Consider the following 25,481-nt stretch of genomic DNA (forward strand, 5'->3'; position numbering starts at 1 on the left):
TCCTCAGCCTTGCAGATCACATTTAGGAATTGGGGTTTTATTTTGAGTAGATGGGAAGCCATTGACGATTATAAGCAGAGAAATAATATGACTTATGTTTTGGACATTCATTCTGGCTGTCAGGTAGAGAATTGTCTATAGAGGGCAAAAGTGAAAACAGACAGGTGAGAAGAGCTTTTTTCAATAACAGATCACCAATTAGATATCTTGAAATCAATTTACTGGATTATGACCCTTTAAAGAAATAAACACAAAACATCAGAATACTTTGCAGACAGTAAGAGTAAGTACTATTTAATAAAATTTTTGTTTCAGCCGGGTGCATGTGTGTGTGCTTGAGTGAAATATAAAACATTTCCTGAGTCATGGTCAAAAAAGCTATTGTGTTAGGTGCCATTGTAATAGTCCAGGTGAGGGGTATAATGTGAGCCAGGGTGATGGTTGTGAAGGTGATAAGAAATGGTTGGATTCAAACTGTGTTCTAAGGATAGATCAGATCTGACATACTAGTAAATTAGATGTGGGAATGCAAGAGTCATCCTTGACTTAAGTGTTTTTGTTCTGAAAACTTTGTAAATGGGGCACTAGATGGTAAGATCTGGGGGAGACTCAGACTTGGTAAGACTAAAAAGTCAAGATTTAGCATTAGGACATGATAACAAGAAGAGTTGTTGAATTTAAATACACACACACCTAACCTCTTAACATGATAATGAAAATCTCTATATAAGAAAAATCTTCAAAGTTTCTGTTGAATACCTTTAATTGATATTCATCTGCTAAATGATACTATCTAATTTGTTAAAGCATTTCTAAGGCTGCTGTGCTTCATATTTATAATATCAAAGTAAATAAATGTTATTGTAAATAAGATTTATAGGTGTAAGTACACATAAGTCATGAAAAACTTCAGTATTATTAAGTATGGATTTCTGTTGATCTTCACATTCCTTTTACTTTCCCTGGAAAGATAATGGATACTCTTTTGAGAGCTTAGACTATTCCTGGAAAAGATAAAAGTAGATAAAATGGATGTCTTAAAAAGCAGATGAGGTGATACCAGCAAGAAGGTGGAATAGAAAGTAATGGATCCTCCTTCTTCCAATAGATACACTGACTCAACAGTAACACATAAACAAATTCCTTTTGTGAGAAGTCCAGCAGCTACTTAAGAGGCTCTTGTACCCTGGGTAACCATGAAATGAGCCACATCAATGCTGGTAGAAAAATTCTAAATACCCTTTCACCATAATTCCTGCTCCTGGCATAGTGTCATATGATCAGAAGGAACCCTCCAGCTTTGAATTTCTTTCTAGATAGGGAAGGAGTTGGACTGTTGTTGCCCAACATTCCAAATTTGCTGAAGACTGCCCAGAATAGTAGCTTCTGTTTCATCTGTGTCAGAATGCAGATGGACTGGGGGACACTTGGGGGACACTGAAAACAAAGCAAGCGGTTTGTTTTAGCACACAATCATTCATCATAGTCCCTACCCCTGGCCAGCATAGAATAAGCAGATGAAAAATTCCTGATCACAGCTTCTCCCTAGGGAAGGAAAGGGTTGGATCATACATACAACATTGCAGGTTTTCTGGGGGTTGCCTGCAAGATTGGCTTCTATCATGCCTGTATCAGCAATGATGGAAATCTCATACTCTAGATACTTAGGTTCCACTAAGAACAAAAATGGTGGGTTGAGCTAACATAAAGATTCTGAGGGATTCTTAGAATCTTTGCTCAAAGTGACTGGTAAGGAATTTTTCCTGTAAAAGGCCAGTCTGTGGATACTGGAAGAGGTGGTTCTTTTTGTGAAGAACCAAAGACTCTTGTATGGGGAAATATATCACCATTTTTGAGGGATAGTTTTGCTGGGTATAGTAAAACTATACACAAAGAGTCAAGAAAAATTAAGACATAGGGAAATATGTTTCAAATATAAGAACAAAATAAATTTCCCAAAACTGCACCTAATGAAACAGAGATAAAATATTTACCTCACAGAGATTTCAAAATAACTGTCATAAAGATATTCAATGAGGATGGGAGAGCAATGCATGAACAAAGTGACACAAAGTGAGGCTATTAACAAAAAAAAAACACAAACCAGTGACAAACAGAAGTACTGGAGGAGAAAAATACATAAAATTTTATCAGAGGAGTTCAATAGCAGACTAGATCAAGCAGAATAAAAGATTAGTGAACTTGAAGAGAGGTCTTTGGAAATTTAGTCAGAAGAGTAAAAAAAAAAAAAAAAAAAAAAAGAGTGAAAAAACTTAATGGACATCATTGAGTAGACCAACATCTGTATTATGGAGTCCCAGAAGGAGAAGAGAGAAGAAAAGGGATAGAAAGGTTATTCAAGGAAATAATGGTTAAAAACTTCCAAAATCTGGGAAGGACCCCGAGGCCTAAAGGATTTCAAGTAAGATGAACCCAAAAAAATCCACACTGAGATATGCTATAATCAAAGTGTTAAAAGTCAAAGAGAGAATTTTGAAAGCAGCAAGGGGAAGGTTTTGTCAGATAAAAGGGAGCACTCATAAGACTATCAATGGATTTCTCAGCAGAAATCTTGCAGGTCAGAAAGGAGTGGGATGATATATTTGAAGTATTGAAAGGAAAGAACTACCAAACAAGGGCACTATACCCAGCAAAACTATCCCTCAAAAATGGTGATATATTTCCCTATACAAACAAAAGCTAAGGGAGTTCATTACCACTAGGCTTGCATTATAAGAAATGCTAAAGGGAGTTATTGAAGTTGAAATGAAATGGACTATAGCCCATAAGGCTCCTTTTTCCTTGGAATTTTCTAGGCAGGAATACTAGAGTGGGTTGCCATTTCCTTCATCAGGGGATCTTCCCAATCCAGGAATCAGACCCATGTCTCCTGCATTGTAGGCAGATTCTTTACCACTGTGCCACCTTGGAAGCCTTTAAACAGTGATTAAAAGTACACTAAAGTATAAAATTCACTAGTAATGGTAGATATATAGATACAGTCCTGGCCTGAGCCATTAGGCAAGGAAAAGAAATAGAAGGCCTTAGCACTGGAAAGAAAGAAGTAAATCATTTCTGCAGATGACATGATCTATATATAGAAAATCCTAAAGACTCCACAAAAAGCAGTTAGAGCTAATAAACAAATTCAACAAAGATGCAACATACAAAATCAACATACATAAGTCAGTTGCATTTCTATACACTAATAATAAATTATCTGAAAAGGAAACTGAGAAAACAATCCTATTTAAAGTAGTATCAAAAGAATAAGATAAGAATAAACTTTAAGGAGATAAAGATCTATACACTAAAACTATGAGACAGTGCTGAAATAAAGATGTAAATTAATGGAAAGACATCTTGTGTTTATGAATTGGAAGACAATATTGTGAAGATGTTCATACTACCCAAAGCAATTTACAGATTCAGTGCAGTCTCTGTTAAAATTCAAATGGCATTTTTTATAGTAATTTGTTTTTATTCAGTCACTAAGTTGTGTCTGACTCTTTGTGACTCCATGGACTACAGCATGTCAGATTTCCCTATCCTTCCCTATCTCCCGGAGTTTGCTTAAAATCATGTCAATTCAATCAATGATGGTATCTAACTCTGTCATCCTCTACTGCCTCCTCCTTTTGCCTTTAATCCTTCCTTTTCTAGTTAGTTGGCTCTTCACATCAGGTGGTCAAAGTATGGGAGCTTCAGCTTCAGCATTAGTCCTTACAATGAATACTCAGAGTTGATTTCCTTTAGGATTGACTGGTTTTATCTTGAAGTTCAAGGGACTCTCAAGAGTCTTCTTCAGCACCACAATTCTAAAACATCAGTTTTTTGGCACTCAGCCTTCTTTATGGTCCAACTCTCACATTTGTACATGACTAAGGGAAAAACCATAGCTTTGGCTAGATGTACCCTTGTTGGCAAAGTGATGTCTCTGCTTTTTAATATGGTATCTATTTGTCATAGCTTTTCTTCCAAGGAGCAAGTGTCTTAATTTCATGGCTACAGTCACCATCCATAGTGACTCTGGAATCCAAGGAAATAAAATCTGTCACTGTTTCCACTTTCCCCCCTTCTATTTTCCATGAAGTGATGGGGCTGGATGCCATGGTCTTAATTTTTTGAAAGTTGAGTTTTAAGCCAGGATTTTCACTCTCCTCTATCACCCTCATCAAAGAAAATTCCTAATATTCATATAGAACTACAAAAGACCAAAACAGTCTTGAAAAAGAACAAAGCTGCAGGTATCACACATGATGATTTCAAAATATATTACAAAGCTACAGACCAGTGAAATAAAGTAGATTGTAGTGAAATAAACCCTCATGTATATAATCAACTAATCTTCAAGTAGGGTGCCAAGAATACACAATGGGGAATGGATAGTCAACAAATGAAACTGGATATCCACACATAAAAGAATAAAGATGAACCTTATCACATGCCATATAGAAAAATCAACTCAAAATGGATTGAAAAGTTAAACGTAGCTTAAAATTATAAAACTTCTAGAAAAAAACTTGGGGGAAAACCTTCATGACATTGTTCTTGGCAATACTTTTTTGGATATGAAAGGCATAAGCAACAAAAGAAAAAATATGCAAGTGAGTCTACATTGGACTAAAAAGCTTCCACACATCTGAGGATATAACAGAGTGAAAAGGTAACCTATTGAATGAGAGAAAATATTTGCAGAGCAATTATTTGAAAAGGGGTCAATATTCAAAATATGGAAGGAACTTCTACAACTCAGTAACAAGAAACACCCAATTTAAAAATGGGCAAAAGAAGTGAATAGACCTTTTTACCAAAAAAGATATAAAATTGACCAACAAGTACATGAAAAGATGTTCAACATCATTAGTCATCAGGGAAATGCAAATAAAAACCACAATGAGTCATTCACAATGATGAATGAATCACACCTGTTCGGAACGCTATTATATTAAAAAAAAAAAAATCCCCAAAGATACCAAGTGTTTGTAAGTGTATAGGGAAATTGAAACCCTTGCATACTGTTGGTAAGAATTTAAAATGGTGCAACTGCTATGGAAAATAGTTTGGAGGTTCTCAAAAAACTTAAAAATAGAATTACCATATGATCTAGCAGTCCCACTTCTGGGTATATATCCAAAAGGATTCAAATCCAAAATCTTGAAAAGATATTTGCACACTCATAATCATTGCAGCATTAGTCTTAATAGCCAAGATTTGGAAGCAATCTAAATGTTCATCTAGGATGAATAAATGAAGAAAATATGATATATACATACAATGAAATATTATTTACCTTAAAAAAAAGTTTTTGAAAGCTTTTTGAGAAAAGAAGGAAATTTGCCATAAATCTTAAAGATACTATAAGTGAAATAAACCAGTCACAGAAGGACAAATACTACAGGATTCCATTTGTATGAAGTGTATAAAATAGTCAGACCTGTAGAAGCAGAGTAGAATGGTGGTTTCTAGGGGCTTGGGGAGGGGAAATGGGTGGGTGTAATTCAATAGATATAGTATCAGTTGTGTAAGATGAATAAGTTCCAGAGATCTTTGGTACATCATTGTGCCTATAATTAACAACACTGTATTGTACACTTTAAGGTATATAGGGTAGATCTCAGTTGAAATGTTCTTACCACAATTTAAACAAAAAGAAAAAACTGACTACATGCTATTGAACAATGCTGAATAGAATGAGTGTTTGGTAGTTTTTATTTTTGGTTACAGTTTTGTTTGCTGGCTTACCACAATGGTAAAGCATTCTCTGAGACCATTTTTGTCTCTCATATGGTCCTTCTTGTAATCAAGGCTGGATTTATGCCAATGCACGATGGGATTCTGACTATGTATGAACATTTGAGAGGCTCGCAAAAAACCTAAACCTGACCGTGTCTTCCTCACTGTTTTGACACTCCTGAAGGATTATCATTCCATTGAGCTAAGGTCCTTATTTAGGTCAAGTTGCTTCCAGACAGTCATTGATGTATTAGTACATACCATGGTTTAAATAATCTCATTAGCTAACAGATACATTTGTATATATTTTGAGGTTTAGGATTGGATCCAAAAGAGAAATAACATTACAACACTAAGAGATTTGGAGTGAAGAAGAAAGGGGAGGGGAGAGACTTTAGAAAAGAGAAGACTGTAGTGGAAAGACTAACTGCTCACTTTTATCTATTCTTGGGAACAGCCCTTCCTGTGTGTGGCATGTATTATACCATGATTGACAATTCTTAAGGAGAAAGGCTAATGTCATGAAGCAAAGTGCTTATTTCTTTTGTTCCCTCTTTTTTCTTTTCCCTTCTTTTTTTTTTTTTTTGAAAATGCTCGATGTGATACGCAAATATTGCACCTGTCACAGTGATCTCATTGTGGTGCCCGTGTAGCTAAGAACTATGAATGTAGCTTGTGGGGAGCTGAATATTCCAATGTAGAATAGGAAACTGTTTTTTATCTGTAAAGTGAGGTTATTAGACTAAGTGAGCAATATAATTGCTCTAATTAAATTTCTATATTTGTGAAGCATTTATCTGTATGTTAATACTTTCACTTTCCCCTCTCATCTCTGAAGAACTGTATTAAGTTTGAACTTATCATAACTTCTGAGGGTTAACTCTTGGTTGAAATGTCACTGACAGCTTGTGGTTGGCACTTTTTTTTTAACTCCAGGCAGAAACAACTAGAAACAATCACACAATTGCAAGAAGTTACTGTCAAGCAGGAAGCCATCTTCAGGAAGCAGGTCCAAGAAGCCAGCCAGTGGTTGGAGGAGGCAGAGAAGCAGGTAGGGTGGCCTTTGACTGACTACATTACAGGCACAGGAAGTCTCCTCAGATGTCCTTAAAACCCTGAAGTAAAAATGGAGGAGGAAGCAAAAAAACAAAGAGGAACTGCGAAGTTCAGTCCCTCTCGACTAGCAGTGAGCGGAGGAAGTCAAGGGGGAGTTGTAAGAGGCGGTGTCAACAGCCTGCTGATGAAAGAGGCAACTTTGCAGAAAGAGGCAACTTGACATATCAGGACTTTTGCCACTGTAGAAATAGCTCAGGCATACGAAGCGCATGCAAACACAGAATTGCAGAAGTTCAGTGGAGGCTTATCGCTTCCCTGAGAAGAAAAGCACATTTTCAGTTTCGTGTGCATAATCAGAGTGAGCATTCAGTTGCTTTCTTTCCCGGCCACCCTGCTAAAATCCAGCGTTAACTGTCGGTATCCAGGTGGAGGATGGAGATGGGGCAGCCCACACTGCCGGGGAAGAAGCGAAGCCTTCACTGCATAAATTAGAAGAAGCAATTTCAGATCAACGAAATCTCCAGACTATAAATACCGAGATAGTGAACACTTGCCAGACACTTGGGCAGAAGACAAGAAAACCAAAAAGTGAGTAGCCAATATTTGTTGTGTTCGAATTTATTCCACTCAGAGGTGAGGGGCAAAAGGGCTACAGCCATTTGTCTTGATTCCAGCTACTGTATTATTACTGAACTCACGGTGCTGAAATGGCTCTAGAAGGCAGAGTTATGGGCATTCACAGAGGTCTGCCTAGTGGCTAAGAGGAAGAATTTAACCATTAACTTGCCCTTTTTGTTGTTTATGACAAGCTAGATTTTTCCATGACTGTTATTTCTTTAAAAATTAAACAAGTAGGAGGGAGGTTCAAGAGGGAGGGGACGTATGTATACATATAGCCGATTCAGATTGTTGTATGGCAGAAACTGACACAACATTATAAAGCAGTTACCCTCTAATTAAAAATAAAAAATTAAAACTTCTCAATATCTGTAAATGTAAACATGGAAAAAAATCTTGTATGCCTGAGATAGTTGAACTTGCAAATTGTTTACATATTCTGCTCTGATTTTATTAGCTGGTTTGTACCCATCACATGGTAGAAAAGGCCTGCCTCTCTGTTTTTTTCCTCTCTATTTTTTTCTATTTTCTTAAAAGCAATTATTTTAGGATTGAACAAAAATACTTATGAATTCAATGTGTATCAAAATATTATATACGTGTGAAAAGTCTTTAAAAATGTTAAGGCGTTCTTTATATATATATATATATATATATATATATATATATATAGCTTTAAAAATTAGAATATTGTAATTTTTCTGTATTACCTAAAAGTGGAAAAATGTTTACTCAGGATTTGGGTGAGAAGACAGTTGTCAAATGACAGATGTCAGATTATTTTTAAGCTTATTTTATTCTAGAAATATAGTTCAATAAAAGTAAAGCATATATATATATATATAACCATTTATCAGACAAATGCTTTTGTTCAACCAGCTTCTTGTTCTAGCTGTATAAAGGTTCCCTTTATAGAAGGTTACTGATTTGGGTCATAACTAACTATAAGCATGGAAATTTTCAGACTTCTGTTTATTTTGGATTTATTGTACCCTTTCTGCTGTTATCTGAGAAAGCTGTTTAAGCATTTAAAGGAATTGGCTAGTTCTAAAATAGCAATGGTTGTTCAACACTTCATTATTATTATTTCTAAGCCTTGTAGCACTTGCTCATTTTCAGTAACTCTAAGTATCATTTTACTCTGCTTCACTGTCAGACAATGTAAAGCATGCTTTAAGTTATGTAATCTATATGTTATTTTTTGTATTGCTCAGAGGGCATTGGAAAAGGTCCCCTTGTGATTAGAGTTGTTCGTTTTGAGACATGAATGTGCCTTCATTAAGGCATTCCAAAGTTGGTTTATAGTGTGTTTGCTTTAGATGCTGTGCTTTGAGGTCTAATCTTTTGATCCAGTTATATTTATCCTTGGTTAAATCACCATTATACCTCACAGTTTTGTAAAATGAAACATATATCCCCTCCTCTATTGGTCTGTAGTGCCTTCTTGGAAAGGCCAAGTTTTACAACTTATTCCAAAATATACATTCTTAATATTACGAACTTGCTCTTGTCTTCCCAGTGTATACTCAGGGGATAATTGGTCCAAATATCATTTAAAACAGAATATGAAAGCTACCCTGAGTGAGATGCATGTATTTTTGTCTGGCTGGATAAAGTAGGATGAATGCTTCCTTTCTGTCTTGAATTGCTCACTGCATATGATACAGCATTGTTGTATCAGCTCCTTCACTTGCTAGTATTTTTTGTTCCCCTAAGAAGGCAGGCCTATCAAAATTTTACTCTGATGACCTTTTGCTTATGAAGATCTTTCTAATAATACCCTGAAAAATAAACCTTTGCAAGAAGAGGGAAATTTGGGTAGCACATATTTTCAAGAAGTCTGTAGAGAAGATTTTCCAGATAGACTGTGAACAGATGTCAATGAGCTAGGACAGTTATCACACAAACGCATCCTCACACATTCCACCATGACCACTACTACCACATACTGTCTGAATTCTGACTCAGACATTTGAATTCTGAGTCAGAAAACAAAACTATTTAAATACATTTTGTTCTTGTGAAACTGTCTGGTTAGCTTTATGAATTCATTAAATGTCATGGCAGTTGCTCTCTGCTTGTACCTAAGAAAGATTCATTAGCAAATTGTGTGGGGATGCAGTTGTTTAGTCCAAAATTTTAGGTTAATGACAGTGTTCTCAAATTGGAAGTAGGAAGTTGTTTATGACATTTGATGAGATGCCCTGAATTTACTGTTGACTGAGAAAATTGTTCAAGTTTTCAATTGCCACCAGGACTGGACTGATTTATGAGGTAATTAGTATACACACTTGCCCTCCTGAAATATGCCATTAGAATTATTAAATGTCTTGAATAGTAGCATGCATCCTTTCTTCTGCTTCATTGTATGTATCTCTTAAGTATCTTATTAACAAGGGCAATACTGGATGTATAAATGAATGTTTGCTTTGAAAATGAAGTAAATAAAGCTTCTTAGATCTGGAGTATGCATACAGCATATTAGGGTGAATCTGATGTGCAGGCAACAGAGACTAAATGATCTAATCCAAGCTATCATCCCTTTATTATTCATCCATTTTTTTATCCCATCTACATAAAATCTTCGGAGAGTTGCTCATACAGTAGACAGTGAGTGAAATCATAAATAATTCCTTTAGAAGGCATAAATATTTCTTTGGGAAAAGAGCCTGAGAAGCTCCTGTATATTATAATTCTGTGTTTGAACATAGAATCTGACATGAACTTTGGAGTAGGCTGTCACCTAGATGAGCTCACTGGAAATTCTCTTCCAGCTTCTATACTTAGCATGGAAGGCATGATGTATGGGGCAGATAACAGTCTTACAGCTTTGAGGTTGAATGTGGTTGTGTACTGAGCAATTAAAACAAGAGTGAAATGAGACTGGAAGGGGAATTTAGGTGATGGAGATACTCAAAGATAGGTGTTGGGATGAGGACCAAGGAGATAACAAAATTAAAACATGGCTTGCTGGACAGTTCTGATGGGATGCGGGCCTCTATTATCCCAGAGGTAAAATGTATGAATGGATGAAATAATCCAGGAGAAAGTATTGCAGTGATAAAGATCATGCTGCTGCTAAGTCACTTCAGTCGTGTGCAAATCCCATGGACGGAGGAGCCTGGTGGGCTGCAGTCCATGGGGTCACTAAGAGTTGGACTCGACTGAGCGACTTCACTTTCGCTTTTCACTTTCATGCATTGGAGAAGGAAATGGCAACCCACTCCAGTGTTCTTGCCTGGAGAATCCCAGGGACGGCGGAGCCTGGTGGGCTGCCGTCTATGGGGTCGCACAGAGTCGGATAAAGAGCATAGGATTTGAAGTTAAACAAACCTATGTTCTGATTCTAAGTCTACAAAAGACCTTCATGAATTTGGGCAACTCTCTACCTCTCTGAACCTCAGTATCTTCTTCCAGAAAATGCCAGATTTCTTAATTTATAAATGCTGTAACAAAAGCATAACAGTAGCTAGTGAGTATGGCCATATTGGGTAAGGTCTCTTCTGCAGGAGTATGTTTCTATATGTAAACTACCTCATTCACAATTGACAAATGGGTGAAGACATGTGAGAACAATATGGACGTTTCATTCAGTTTACCTGGGCATAGAATCTGGATTGGTAGGAACAGAACTATAACCTTCAGCAGCAAAGGAAAAAACCCTCAGCTTGGCTGCTGACAGGCAGCAGGACGCTTTCAGCTTTATTTTAAGAAAATTAAAAACAGGTGTCTGCACCTGGGCCTCCCTTGCAGAGGCGTGCCGTCCCAGCCCCAGCCGAGCTCTGCTCTGTGGCAGACTATTCCCGCCTGCGTTTGTTTCAGCAGCCCCACAGTCTCCAAGTTCCGCTTTCATGGGCATTTTCTCAGCACGCCACCAGCTCTGTGCCACTTAAAGTGTCACCAGCGTTTCCACTCCATTGTTTTTGTGCATTCTAGGATTCTGGAGTCAGCCTTTAGCCATTTTAAGTCCTATGTCTCAGTGATCTAAGTTATCTTCCCTGGTACTAATGACAATTGTGTTCGATAATGCTTGGGTTACAATGTTGCATATACATTTTTAGTGGTCTCTTCCTAGCCCTATTTATCTCATAAGCTCCATTATTTTTGTTCTTGTTGTAGTTTTTATTTATTTTTAAATTTTATTTGTTTTTGCCTGCACTGGGTCTTGCTTACAGCATGAGGGCTTTCTCTGGTTGTGATGAGCAGGGAGACTGCTCTCTAGTTGTGGGGCACAGGCTTCTCATTGTGGTGGCTTCTCTTTTTTGCAGAGCATGGGCTCTAAAGCCCAAGCTTAGTAGTTGTGGCCCATGGGCTTAGTGGCTCTGTGGTATGTGGGTTGTCTCCAGACCCCGGATCCAACTTGTGTCTCCTGCATTGGCAGGCAGATTCTTAACCACTGGACCACTAGGGAAGCCTTGTTGTAGTTTTTAAATTCTTAGTTATTGCTGAGTAATTAGTATATCATGAAACGTTCAGATCTTAAGTGTGCTGTGGAACCAGTTTGACAAGTGCACATGGAAACACAGAACTTCAATAACCCCAGAAACTTCCTTTGTGTTACTTCCACTTCTACCTTCCCAACCACCAGGAGGAACCAGTGATCTGATGTCTATCATCAGTGGGTTCTAGATGAGTTCTAGAATTTAGGCTGTTCTAGAATTGAGTTGTGTAGTATAAACTTTTGTGTGCTTCTGTCTGTCTTCCCTTCAATGTGTTTATCAATGGGATGCCTTTTCATGGTTGAGTTACATTGTTTTGTAAGAACATTGCACAATATGATTATCTTTTCTCCTATTATTGGACATCTAAATTATTTCCAGTTTTGGGTCTGTGTGTGGACCTGTGGTTTTTTTTTTTTTAACCTAGGATAACTATCTAGGAACAGCTGTAACTTTAACATCTTAAGAAAGTACAAACAGTTTTCATAGTGCTTGGAGCATTTCATGCTCCTTCCAGCAGTGTATAGGAGTTCCAGGTATCTGATTTTAATTTGTTGGATTGACTGGCCAGTGTTGTATTTCTTCTTTGTGAGCTACTTAAATCTTTTGCCCTTTTTCAAGTTAAGTCCCTTGTCCTTTTGTTATGGAGTTGTAGAATTTCTTTTCTTTATATATTTTGAATACAAGAACTTTGACAGATATATGTGTTGTGAATTATTTTCTTCTAGTCTGTGGTTTTCAAAGAACTTTAATATTTTTAATGCACAATTTAATAGAACATTCAGAAATGCTATGAAGTCCATAGTCCAAAATGTCAACACTTGCTGATGGCTAGCATTATTATGGCTCAATATCATGGTCTTGATTTTCAGCAGCCAATCAATTGCAGTGTCTTAGTGCATAATCATTTAGAAAGTTGTTTTATTTCAGCTTCCTTCAAAGGCTGAATGTATCCAAGACAACTGGTCTCATCCTACATCACAGATGGCAACAGCAGGGAATACAGTGGCCATTGTTTTACTTGCTTCCATGTAAAACCCAAATGTCCTGGAGACATGGCAGGTTCAACTCCAAACACATAAAGAAGAATGCAAAGATTCATGCAAATTAAGGTCATAAGCCAGCTTGTTTTGCCTTATGAAACATATGAAAATTGTCGCTACCCATTGCACAAAACATCTGTTGAAATGAGGTTTACAGCTTGAATGTTTTGAGATTGACTATTTCTAAAACCCAAGACTGCCTGATGGGGAAGCAGATGGGCAATTTAGACAGTCCTATACTAACTCGTTATTTCTTCTGAAACACAAACTTATTTAGAAATTCAAAGACAGTGTATTGAGATATACAGCTTCAGAAGTATAATGTTGGAAACTGGTTAAGAGAACAGAGCCTTCGGAAAACTGCCTAACTTTGGAAAACTGATTAGGAGAACAGAGCCTTATTCCTTAATATAGTAAACACAGGGAATTTTAAAAAATTGAATCTATACTTGAGTTCTAAGTATTCAGAATTTAATTCTTTAAAATTACTTAAATATGTTAAAATAGGTTTAAAATATATTCTCCTCCTTGTGGGCCTCATAAACACTGTCAAGCTTAGTTGAAAAATGTTAGTTTTACAAAAAAAAATTCATATAAAATAAATTTTACATTGGTAATTTTCCACAAATTGGAGGTTTTCAAGCTTCTTTCCCTGGAAAATGTTTATAATTAGATTTTGTACTTTTCACATGTATTAGCATTATTTTCTATGGCTCAGAATTTCTTCAGGCTACTGAGATGTAAAACTGTTGGTCTTTAAAATAAGAAACACCAGATTTCTGTGTGTTTTGGACACCAGAGTATCTGCTGTTAATTTTCCTGGCTCTTAGTGACTTTTTTTTAAGTGGCAGCTATTAATATGCCTCCATCTAGCAGAGCTTCCTACCCTCATTTAATTTTTGTTTTTAATCATCTGTGGGCTGAGAAAACAGTCAAGCTTGTGAGAATTATGTATAAATTCTGAGCCCACTATCTGAGTGAAGTATAGGACTTGCCACGTGAATAAAGGGCACGGATATCAACATCTATTTTGGTTGTTCCAATGATTTCAGCCTATTTTCTGGTTCTTGGCTACTTTTCAAAGGGTATGGATTGTCAAATAAGAAATATGTTAGTTACTATTTAACTTAAAAGTTAAATAGGTGTTTTTCTCACTTTGATTATTTCAGAGATGAGAATTTGGAAGTTGCTGGGAAGCAAATTTTCAGTTAAGTAGAGAGACAAATATTTTTAATTTCACAAAAGAGGATAGTGAGTGGAGAACTGTCCTGTGAGTCCAATCTTAGCTCCACGAATAGCCAGTTACGCACTTCAGTTCTCTGGACATCAGTGGCATCACACCTACTTGTAGGATTCTGGGGCTCTGGGGCTCTGTTTCCAGGGCTTCCTTTCCTTGTAGCTTGAGCAGAGGCTTATTAAAGAGACAATTTCCCCATGGGTAGGAGGTTGGATGGAGTAACCTTTGAGGTGTATTCCCTTTTTAACATGAATAATTCGGTGACTCACTTCTAGAAGATAATTCACTTGCATTGATCAAGGTTAATTTTAAATACTCAAGGGCAATAATAGTTTAGTTGCTCCCACCTGTTTTGTTCTTCTGCTTTCCCAGTTTGATGAGTCTTGAGTTGAGAACATCTTTCTCAAAAGCCATTGTTTTCTCTCTCCTTTCCTCAGGCCCCAGATTTAATTTATGAAATGCATAAAGGGGGGCAGTTTGCAAATTGTCATATTAAGCTGGTTATACATTCTCTTTATAGCAACAATTCAGCCACTAAGAAAGAAGTTAATTAAAGGACAACTTCATGGCTTGCTGTTTCAGGTAAAAAACAAACAGAAAGACCCAAACCCCTGTGATACGTGTTTACTGTGGGAAAGTTGTCCAGTTGGTGTAAGATTTTGAAGCTAAGTTATAATATATAATAATTTTAGTCATAAAGTTAAATAACTGACTTAGAAAAAGATGCTCTGGTGAACTTTGTCCTCTCGTGCGTTTTTGAAAGCATTTCACAAAACAGGAGAGAACACTCACCAGTGAGTAGTTCCTAATAACATCTTTTAGAGAGGAAGCACCTCAGAATTTACTGTATCTATTAGCGAAGGGCCAGTTTTCTAAGCTTAGTCACCTCCCTTCTGAGACTTGAGTAGGCTTTGGTGGTTGTTGTCTCTTTTCTTTCCTGTTTGAACCAAGCTCTCAACTCCTTTCTGTCTGGATATCTCAGGATATCCATGGTGGAGTTAAATGTGTTTCTTTCCCTTATGACACTTGGTGAATTCCTCCTTTCTGTTCATAAATGAAGAACATAAGGAACAGTAAGATTGGCACTGGAGGGAAGGGGCTGGAGGAGGGAAGAGAGAAGGGTGACATTTGCATGTATCTGTTCCCAGGGCATAATGCAGGAACATCTGTTTAAACAGAAAAACAATTCATGTCAGAGATTAAGCTAGGCAGAATGCCTAAGAAGCCCCTTACAATAAGTTGAACAGGAAAAATCTCCATATCTAAATGTGCTTTAATCATCTCAAGAACACCAGTTTTCTATTATAATGTAACTGATAGATATGTATCTATATCTTTGAGGAAAGTCACAGTTTTATTGCTGTAAAATTTTCACAGACACCGTTTTCACTACTCTGAGTTATGTCTCCAACAAGCTTCTCTGGCCTCTGCCTGAAGATTCAATGACAAAGCCATTGAGTTTCCTGTTACTGATCCTTGAATTTCATTCCTAGAATAAGTAACGGGGAAAACGCAATGAGAAGCTTACCATTATAAACTTGTTCCCTTAATGTAAAATACAAGATAAATAACTACTCTCTTTTCTCCCCCTCAGTTAACATCACATCTTTAATGTGTTTTGTATCTGTGACTCTTCTATCATCCTATTTTTGAATATACTCTACCATTTTCTCATGACAGAGCTGTTTAGATGAGGAATTTCCTCACTGTGATCCCTTGTCCTGCACAGAAAGAATTCATCAATTTCTCCAGGAACAGCTGGTAAGTTTCAGCTTTTTGAAACTATTTAAGTGCCAATTGTGAACTTACTGTGCAAGTATTGGTAAGTTAGACCTCTATACTAATTTTCTTGAGAGATTATCAGGTGAAGCAAGATACCTATGTTCTTTTCTTTTTTAAGGCTTGAATGCCTGATTTTACTTTTTATTTAAGGTTCACTTGTTATTTATTTTTGGCTGTGCTGGGTCTTCATTGCTGTGTGTGGGCTTTCTCTGGTTGCGGTGAGCAGGGGAGCAGGCGCTACTCTTCGTTGAGGTGTACAGGCTTCTCACTGTGGTGGCTTCCCCTGTGGCTCCCTTCAGGCTCTAGGTGCAAGGTCCTCAGTAGCGTGGCTCCAAAGCTGGAGTGCTGACTCAGTAGTTGTGGTGCATGGGCTGAGTTGCTCTGTTGCACATGGGATCTTCCCAGATCAGGAATCGAACCTCTCTCTCCTGCTTTAGCAGTCGGAGTCTTAACCACTAGACCACCAGGGAAGCCCTATTTTTTTTTTTTATTTATTATGTGCACACACACAATTCTGATAGGCCCTAGGAAATGGTACTATTTAAAACTTTTTGATTATAGTATCATAAAGAAGAATTATATAACCAAACTTGCCCCTCATATTTCTTTCCCCAACACCTTTGTTTATATGAAAGTGTTTATTATTGGGAATTGGTGTTACCATTCTATTAAATTATTGAAGAGTAATTTTTAATAAGTATTACATCTTACTCATAAGGTATATATCTCAATTCAGAGCATGAAAGCTTTGTTACTTTGGTGTCATTTATTTTCTTCTTGATCTCTCTTGTGGGAGGACAATGATATTCTTTCTGATTCTGGAGATGAGAAGAGTAGATTATGAAATATGTTCAGCCCTTTGGAAAGCTAATAGTACTTGATTTCTGTTCAGAAGCCGCATTGCCATAAAAGATATAGTGGTCCAGAAGCAAGAATACATCAGCTACCCTTGGCCTTCAAACACACATGCTGGTACACACCTCTTCTGGGTAAGCGTGGATGGCCCTCTCCTATACCCTGTTAGACACCGATGGAGGTGGGGCTTTTTCGGAAAGGGAAAATGATCAGTTATTGGGAAGACCGCCTGGAAAAGGGAATGGCAACCCACTCCAGTATTCTTGCCTGGGAAAGTTCATGGACAGAGGAGCCTGGTGGGCTACAGTCCGTGGGGTCTCAGAGAGTTGGCCATGACTTAGTGACTAAACAACAACAACAACAATGTATAGCAACGGTTGTTGAAAGCTTATATGTTTATCCCTGAATTCGGTCAGTCAACTTATATTTGAGCACCTACTCTGTGTAAGGCACTGTATTATATATTAATATAATAAAGAGTAATCCCTAAAATAGCTCACAGATTATGAAGGGAAGTAAGACGTGGGGTCAGAGAAGGCTCTGCAGAAGAAACGAGTGTTTAACTGGGCACCAAAAGACAAGTTGCATTTGGAAGAGCAAAAAGCATGGGAAAAAGTATTCCAATGGAGAAAATAACATGAATGGGGGGGAAAGAAGAATGCAAAGCTGTAAGAGGAGAGTTCAAGCTGGACAAGTCACTTTGGAAATAAGAGGACTTGGGTCAGGGTACAGCAGAATGTAAGTTTGGAGCAGGTTCACGTCAATGCCAGGCTAAGGAGAATGAACCTTATCTTAGGAGATGCTCAAAACTGGGGCATCTCTCATCAAAACATAGATGTGCTTTGAAAGTAAAAGTTAATGGTTGGTTCTGAAAGGATAAAAGAAATGGGATGATAAAATAACTTTAAGAAGAAATAGAAAGTAAGTAGAGTGATCATTTGTGGATCATTTCAACTAGAAAAGGGAAAACTGCCACCGCAGCTAACGAGTGACCAGTTCATGTAGGACAATAGATGAGCACTTGCTTTCTAGGGATGATGTTACCCACAGGAACTCAGTGATCATCACAAGGGCACTGAAGGAGAGCCCCCTATGTGCCAGGCACAGGTCTCTGCTCTGAACATACCTCTTAATTCCTTTAATCCTCACTATATCCCTGTGAGGTAGATGCTAATGTAATTGCCATTTTAGAAATAAGGAAACGGAAACATTGAGTTAGGAGCTTGCCTCAGGTCATGTGGCACTTCATGTGTAAGTAAACTGGGGCTCAGAGTGGGTTAGTTATTTATCTGAGATCGCAAAACTGTATATGGCAGAGTCAGGCTTTGAATAGAAAATTGTGATTGATTCTAAAGTCTATGTTTTTTCTATTAAATTCTGCTGCTGCTTGTACTCAGAAAAACATAACAAGACAGTTTCCACACCCAGAAAAAATTGTCATCCTATTTCCTGCACTCTTTAATGGACAGGGAAATCTGCTGTGCTGCAGTCCATGTGGTCTCTAAGAGTCGGACACGACTTAGCGGCTGAACAACAAAAACAAAGACAATGTCGAACTATTTTCTCTTCAGCAGTTGGTAAACTGTTTCTGTAAAGAGCCAGATAGTAAATATTTGAGGTTTTGCTATATGGTTTCTGCAACAACTACTCAGCTTTGCTGTTGTAGCACACAAGCAACCTTGGATAATGCCAGAAGAATGGGTGTGGCTATGTCCCAATAAAACTTTATTTACAAAAGCAGGTGGCTGGCTGGATTTTGCTTGTGACAGCAAGTTGTTGTTGAAACCTCTAGTTGCTTACTAGGCAAGGGTTTCTGTTTCCCCTCCTCCACCCTCACTCCTCCTTGAAAAAAGAAAGGCATGAAAACTTAGGGGATGGGGGATTATGTTAAAATATTAATAAAACTGAATTGATTTTTGCTGTCTCAGAAATGGTCTCATCTCCAAAGAGGGAATTTTTGGAGAGTTCCTCCAAAGATTTTGAATTTTGTGGCATCTGCATTTGAACCATTAATTTCTATTTTTATTTTTTTCTCTTCTAATGCAGATGCCTTGCATCTGGATAGTTTTACAGCAATTCCAAGACTAGCATTGACACCTTTCTCATGTGTGGCCAACCTAATCCATGCTTCACATGAAAGGCCCAGATATGAAGAAATAGAGGATGGTGCTTTGGCTGTGACTGAAAGACACAGGTAAGCTAAAAGGACAGACTGTACTTATTCTGCTTTTGGGGGGGGTGGCCTCTTTCCATTGCCTACTCTTTTAATCAGTTAGATTTTCATATCCTCAGATTGTAACACCTTTATCATGGAATTTTTATTGTGTAACTTGCCTAACTTTCTGAAAATCGATAATTTAAAACAAAGATAGTTCACTCCATAGCTCTTTTGAATTTCATAATATCCATCCTAAAAGTACAAAGGATGAATTAGGCTGTTTAAAATGTTTCCCAGCTTTTAGGAATATATCATGTACTGCTAAGTTAACTTAATCTGCTAGGTTTTGATCATAATTCTATTCCTTCACACTCCAGGCAAACAAGTCTTTGAGAATCTACCCCTGTGCCCCTCTTCCCGCACCCAAAGCTCCTCTGAATTTACTCAACTTTCTAAGTACACAGATTGATCTTCCTTAGGAAAAGTTCAGAAAAGTCAGTGGAATCTGTGAGCACTGTCCACTCCACTGAAACTTCCTATCTGTACCAAGGGGTCAGGAAGCAAGACTTTGAATTGCAAATACTTCATTTTCATTTGGGGCTGGATTCTCTATGGTTATAACCACTCTCTGATAAAACTTGGAGCTCTCTTTCATCATGTCTTACTGAAGGCATGAACTTAATTAGATATTTGGTAAAATTGGGGTGGGGAAGGAAAACTACATGATAGATTAGTATCTGCTAAAATTTGCAATTTTTCCACTTGTAGTAAGGAACTTTACTTTGTGTTGTCAGGTGCCCTGGCCCTTCAGCTGGTCCCCACCCAGGAACAGATCTTTCAGGTTGCATCAGGATGAATAATGACCTAAGTATGGAAGTGAGTACTGGACTATATTTTAGCTTCATTTTTTAGCTCTCCCATATCCTGATGCTCTTCCATGGGTATTCTTTTTTTTTTTTTTTAAGTATTATAGACTCTTGTAAGTATTATAAACTCTTTCAAGTACAAGTCTTATATCACAAAATTCAGATGCATGAGAAATGTCTGTCTACCTTTGATGCCATATGGGGAGCTTTCTACCCTCTTCTATAGTATAAACTCAAGCAAATATAAACAAAAGGATATTTTCATGAAGTGTGATGAACTTTTTGTTTGAGAGGTGGAGTTCGGGACTTAAATTCTCTATTAACTGCTAGAAGTCTCAGGTCTCACTGACTCTCTGAGAATTGAGGTCAAGGCCAGATAATCTTTGAGGTGGTGTACTTTGTTGTACAAAGTAAGGCAATGCCCAAGGAGCAATCACTGCCTCAGTTAGGGGTTCGTAGTACTTCTTCTGTATCCAAGAAGAGAATACTAAGTAGCTGACGAAGTAAAAAAGTGAACATGAGAGTAACTCAGTGATGTCCGATTCTTTGTGACCCCGTGGACTGTAGCCTGCTAAGTTCCTCTGTCCATGGGATTTTCCAGGCAAGAATACTGGAGTGATAGCCATTTCCTTCTCCAGCGGTTTTTCCCAGCCTCGAACCTGGGTCTTATGCATTTGTAGGCAGATTCTTTACCATCTGTCACCAGGGAATCCCCAAGTCACTGAGGGCACTCAGGCAAATACCCCAGGTCATGGAGATGTGTCTGAAGTACCTTTCTCCAATCTGAGCCTGAGGGAACATGATCTTCTCAACCAAATGGAATAGACTGTTCTGTTTCAGAATCTGAAAATCCATCACTCTACTTTTTTTTTAAGATTTATTGTGATATATTTCTCATATCAAACAGTTCATCAATTAAAATTGTTCCATTAAATGTTCTTAAAAATATTCAGAGTTGTGTAACCATCACCACAATCAACTTTTGAACATTTTGATGCTCCTAGAAGCATGACTATTAGGAGTCTATTCCTATCTCTGACCCCTACCCCGACTCCCACTCCGCCCCACTCTCGGCAGCCACTAATCTACTTTCTGCCTCTATAGATTTTCCTGTTCTGGCTATCTCATATGAACGGAATAATACAATACATGACTTCTTATGACTAGCTTCTTTCACTTAGTATAATGTTTTTAAGGCTCATCCATGTGGTAGTGTGTTATCAATACTTCCTTTTTATGACCACATATTTCACTGTATGAATATGCTATGTGTTGTTTATGTATTCACCATTGATAAGAGCTTGAGTTATTTCTACTTTCTATCATGAACAACATCACTATGAATGTTGATGTAAAACATTTTGTGTAAATATATGTTTTCAGTTCTTTTGAGTATACATCTGCTGTGGTGTGTGTGCTCAGTCATGTCCGACTCTTTGTGACCCCATGGACTGTAGTCTACCAGGCTCCTCCGTCCATGAAATTTTCCAGGCGAGAATACTGGAGTGAGTTGCCATTCCTACTCTGGGGGATCTTCCCAATCCAGGGATTCAACCTGTGTTTCTTGCATCTCCTGCATTGGCAGGCAGATTCTTTACCACTGTGCCACCTGGGGTACCCCATATATCTACAAGTGGAATTATTGCACCACATGGGCTTCCCTGGTGGCTCAGACAGTAGAGAATCTGCCTGCAACGTGGGAGACCTGGCTTTGATCCCCGGGTTAGGAAGATCCCCTGGAGGAGGGCATGGCAACACACTCCAATATTCTTACCTGGAGAACCCCCATGGACAGAGGTGCCTGGCAGGCTACAGTCCCTGGGATCACAAAGAGTCGGACACGACTGAGAGACTAAGCACAGCACATGGTCACTCTATGTTTAACACTTTGAGGAAGTGTAAAGCAGATTTCCAAAGCAGCTATACCATTTTACATTCTCACCAATAGTGTATGAAGATTTCAATGTCTCTATATTCTCATCAACCTTTGTCTATCCTTTTTTCTTAGTTTACTTAGAAAATGTTTTTATTTTATACTACAAAGTAGTTGATTTAAAACCTGTTAGTTTCACGTGTACAGCAAAGTGATTCAGTTATACACATACATGTATCTATTTTTTTTGTCTATCTTTTTAATTATAGGTATCAGTGGATGCAAAGTGGTATCTGATTGTGATTTTCATATGCATCTCCTTAATGACAAATGATGTTGAACATCTTTTCATGTACTCATTGGCCATATGTATATTTTCTTTAGAGATATGTCAACAGATCTTTTTTTTTGCCCATTAAAAAAAATGAGTTTGTTTTTTAATTGAGTCATACGAGTGGTTCTTATTCTCCCTCTTAAGTGGCTGCAGTCCATGGGGTCGCTAAGAGTTGGACACGACTGAGCGACTTCACCTTCACTTTTCACTTTCATGCATTGGAGAAGGAAATGGCAACCCACTCCAGTGTTCTTGCCTGGAGAATCCCAGGGATGGCAGAGCCTGGTGGGCTGCCGTCTCTGGGGTCGCACAGAGTCGGACACGACTGAGCGACTTAGCAGCAGCAGCAGCAAGTGTGTGTATCTGACATTTTTCTGTCCCTTAGTACCCCATCCTATTGAGTAGTTAAGAGAAGGAAAGAAAAAGGAAATGAATCTGTTTTGCTATTACTTAGCAGTTCTTGTAAAGTTTTAATAAAGGAAGTTGAACTTGGAAGCGTACAGGATGTCTGGTTATTAGTAATTTCCCTTTTATCTGGTATTGATTTCACCAAGAAGACGGAAGGAACCAACATTAGTTGTGTACCAGGTACACAACTGTAGGAAAGCATTTCTATATTTTGTCTACAACTTTGAATGGTATTCTCTGCTTCTGCCATCAAGGCAACTGAAATTCAGAGAGGTTAAATAACTTAACCAGGATCACTCAACTAGCAAACCTGGGCTGCAAATTCAGGTCTGTCAAGCTTCAAAGATTAACCGCTTCTTACAACTCCTCTTATACAACATTGAATTTAGACATTTCAATCATCATAATTACTCACAGTTACCTTGAAAGTAGTTTTTTGGCTGAGAAACAAATGTGCTTCCTTATGTATCAAAAAGGAGCTCCTAATCCATTCTTATTAGAATATGTGACCAAGTTGTCTTGTCTTTTTCTTTATTTATTTACCATCGGGTGTTAGTTGTGTTATGTGGGATCTTTCATTGCGGCAAGGGGGCTTCTCTCTGATTGTGGCACGCAGGCTCAGAAATTGCAGTAGGTGGGCTTAGTTGCCCTGTGGCAGATGGGATCTTAGCTCCCTGACCAGGGATGGAACCTGCATCCCCTGCATTGGGAAGCAGATTCTTAACCACAGGACTAGCAGGGAAGTCCCAGTTATTTTGTCTTGACACCCATGAAGAAATAGGAGCTAACAGAGGTCACAGGTCAGATGCTGCTGGGGAAATGTAGAGATTCCCTGAAGGTTTCTCTGCTGCCTCTAAGCCGTTTCTTCCACGGGCCCCAGGAACTAGTCTGTCTGGTGCACTCTGCGGCTATTCTCAACTGTTTCCACCATTCCCTTTCCGTCTGCTTCACTGAAGAATCCTTGCAGCCTGTGCACTCCCTCATGCCTGTCCCCTGAGCACATCCCCACCCCCTACCCTGCCATGCCCTCCCACACCCATCTCTTAAACAAATACAGTGCTCTCCTTAGACAGTGCTTGTCAAAGCATTCTCATTAATAAGAATTAAAATTAAATATGAGATTAAAATTACAAAGCATATAATCCATGTTTATCCCAGTGACCCATAGATCGTTGTGTTTCCTTAACTCGTCAGCTTCAAACTTTCAGAATTTCATCACTCTTGAGGGCCTTCATAACAAGCAACTTGCCCTGGTATTCAAGCTTTTCTCTAATCTGGCTGCAGTCTTACTTTTCCACCCTTTCCTCATCCCTGCCTTATAGTTGTCCCTAAATGTCAGCCAAGCCATGTGGTCTGCATTGTCGGAATATATCACACAAAGTTGTTTATGCTGTTTTCTCTGCCCCAAACACTTACAGTTCTCCATTTATCAAATTCCATGTGACTGTCAAGGCCCATTCCAAAAACTTTTCTTGTGATAGAAATATTTGCAGTCAAGCATCTCTAGTCCTTTATCTTCTTCTTTTTTTTTTAAAGATTTTTTTAATGTGGAAAAATTTTAAAGTCTTTATTGAATTTTGTTATTTTGTCACAGTATTGCTTCTGTTTTATGTTTTGGGTTTTTTGTTTTGTTTTGTTTTGTTTGGTCCTGAGGCATGTGGGATCTTAGCTCTTCAACACCCTGCACTGGACTGCCCAAGGAAGACCTCTTTAGTCCTTCTTGAGATCGAAATCAGTATGAATTAGAAGTTGAGAGATGAGGGTTTTCCCTGGTTCTCCCTCTCTGCAATTGTGGAAAAGTCTTGTCATTCAGACCTCAGTTTCTTCATTTCTCAACTTGCCACTTGGGAAAAAATAAGTTCACCCTTTTCTTTTAGACCCAGTAACTGTGTATCTTTTGTCTATATTTTTGGTTACACTGTAGTTCTTTGTTTTCTTATGTATTTTCCTATATCAGGTTATTAGCTTGGTGTAGAATGCCTTTGGTCATTAACCAATGTCCACCTAGCATCCTGAATAGATTTGGTATATGGTAGCTATCCTATTAATATTTGGTGAATGCCTGTTTACTTCTTTATTTTTGTATCCCCTATAGGGTCTATTTAAAATGTTGAGAGTGAGCACCCATGAACTTGTTGAACTGACAGTCTTGCCCTATTGCTTTCTGACTGGTGTTCCTGAGAACTATTTTTTATTCCTCTCCTGTATTCATAGAGATAGCTATATTCTAGCCTCTTTTGCAGAAAGCACAGCATGAGATAAAGCTATATTCTAGCCTCTTTTGCAGAAAGCACAGCATGAGATAAGAATGAGCATCAGTATTCACAGGAGGATTTTGGGGTGAGCAGAGGACTCTAGCAAGATTAACATCTCAATAAGAATATCTCTTAGTAAAATAATTTGGGGTCCAGTTTGGGGCATTCTTGGGAAGAACAGAGCTATTTTACTGACTCAATGAAATCTATTTATTTGGAATATTTTAAATAGGGAAAAAAAAGAAATAAATTATTTCCAGTCCTTGTCTTTTAGAGACTCAGACTAAAATATTTATGAGAGAAATTTTTACAGTACCTGAGTCATACTTCAAAACAATGCCAGGGTAGTTTTAGTGAGTGACAGTGTCGATGAAACAAGATGGGCCACAGGTTGATAATTGTTGAATCTGCAAAATAGGTACACAAGGGTGGTTGTTCTGTTCTGTCTACTTTTGTATTTATTTGAAATATTCCCCAATAGTGACTAGAATTTTTAGCCACATAGCATAGGCTTTGGAATTAAGCAGGTGTAGTTTTAAACTGGCTCTGTTACTTATTATCTGTGTGACCTTGGACAAGTGGCTCAACATCTTTCAGTTTGCTTGTGTCCCTTGTGAAACAGAGATATTATTTTGCAGAGTTCTTCTGAGAATTCAAATACATACGCATACATATATTACGCCTATACACACACATATATATCTGCACATACATATACATATATTATGCATATACACATGACTATATATATCTACAACTGTTAAGTTCTGGTCTAACCAGTCCATGGAAACAAACCAGGTTTGTTTAGAGAAACAGACTGT

The 25,481-nt window shown here is 37.9% G+C and overlaps 1 protein-coding gene across 13 annotated transcripts in view; it reads left to right on the plus strand.

The window, feature by feature from the left end:
• The window catches only part of IRAG2 (inositol 1,4,5-triphosphate receptor associated 2), a 110,032-nt gene that overhangs the window by 48,010 nt on the left and 36,541 nt on the right, over positions 1 to 25,481 (plus strand). For all 13 annotated transcript variants that reach the window (XM_055572106.1, XM_055572154.1, XM_055572088.1 and 10 more), the window contains 7 exons: positions 6,673 to 6,787; positions 7,218 to 7,380; positions 14,650 to 14,711; positions 15,810 to 15,890; positions 16,804 to 16,900; positions 18,813 to 18,960; positions 19,719 to 19,800. In XM_055572106.1, the coding sequence (XP_055428081.1) occupies positions 6,673 to 6,787; positions 7,218 to 7,380; positions 14,650 to 14,711; positions 15,810 to 15,890; positions 16,804 to 16,900; positions 18,813 to 18,960; positions 19,719 to 19,800 (748 nt within the window). The remainder of the gene's footprint in view (positions 1 to 6,672; positions 6,788 to 7,217; positions 7,381 to 14,649; positions 14,712 to 15,809; positions 15,891 to 16,803; positions 16,901 to 18,812; positions 18,961 to 19,718; positions 19,801 to 25,481) is intronic.

Source organism: Bubalus kerabau, chromosome 1 (assembly GCF_029407905.1).
Source record: "Bubalus kerabau isolate K-KA32 ecotype Philippines breed swamp buffalo chromosome 1, PCC_UOA_SB_1v2, whole genome shotgun sequence".
NCBI lineage: Eukaryota > Metazoa > Chordata > Mammalia > Artiodactyla > Bovidae > Bubalus > Bubalus kerabau.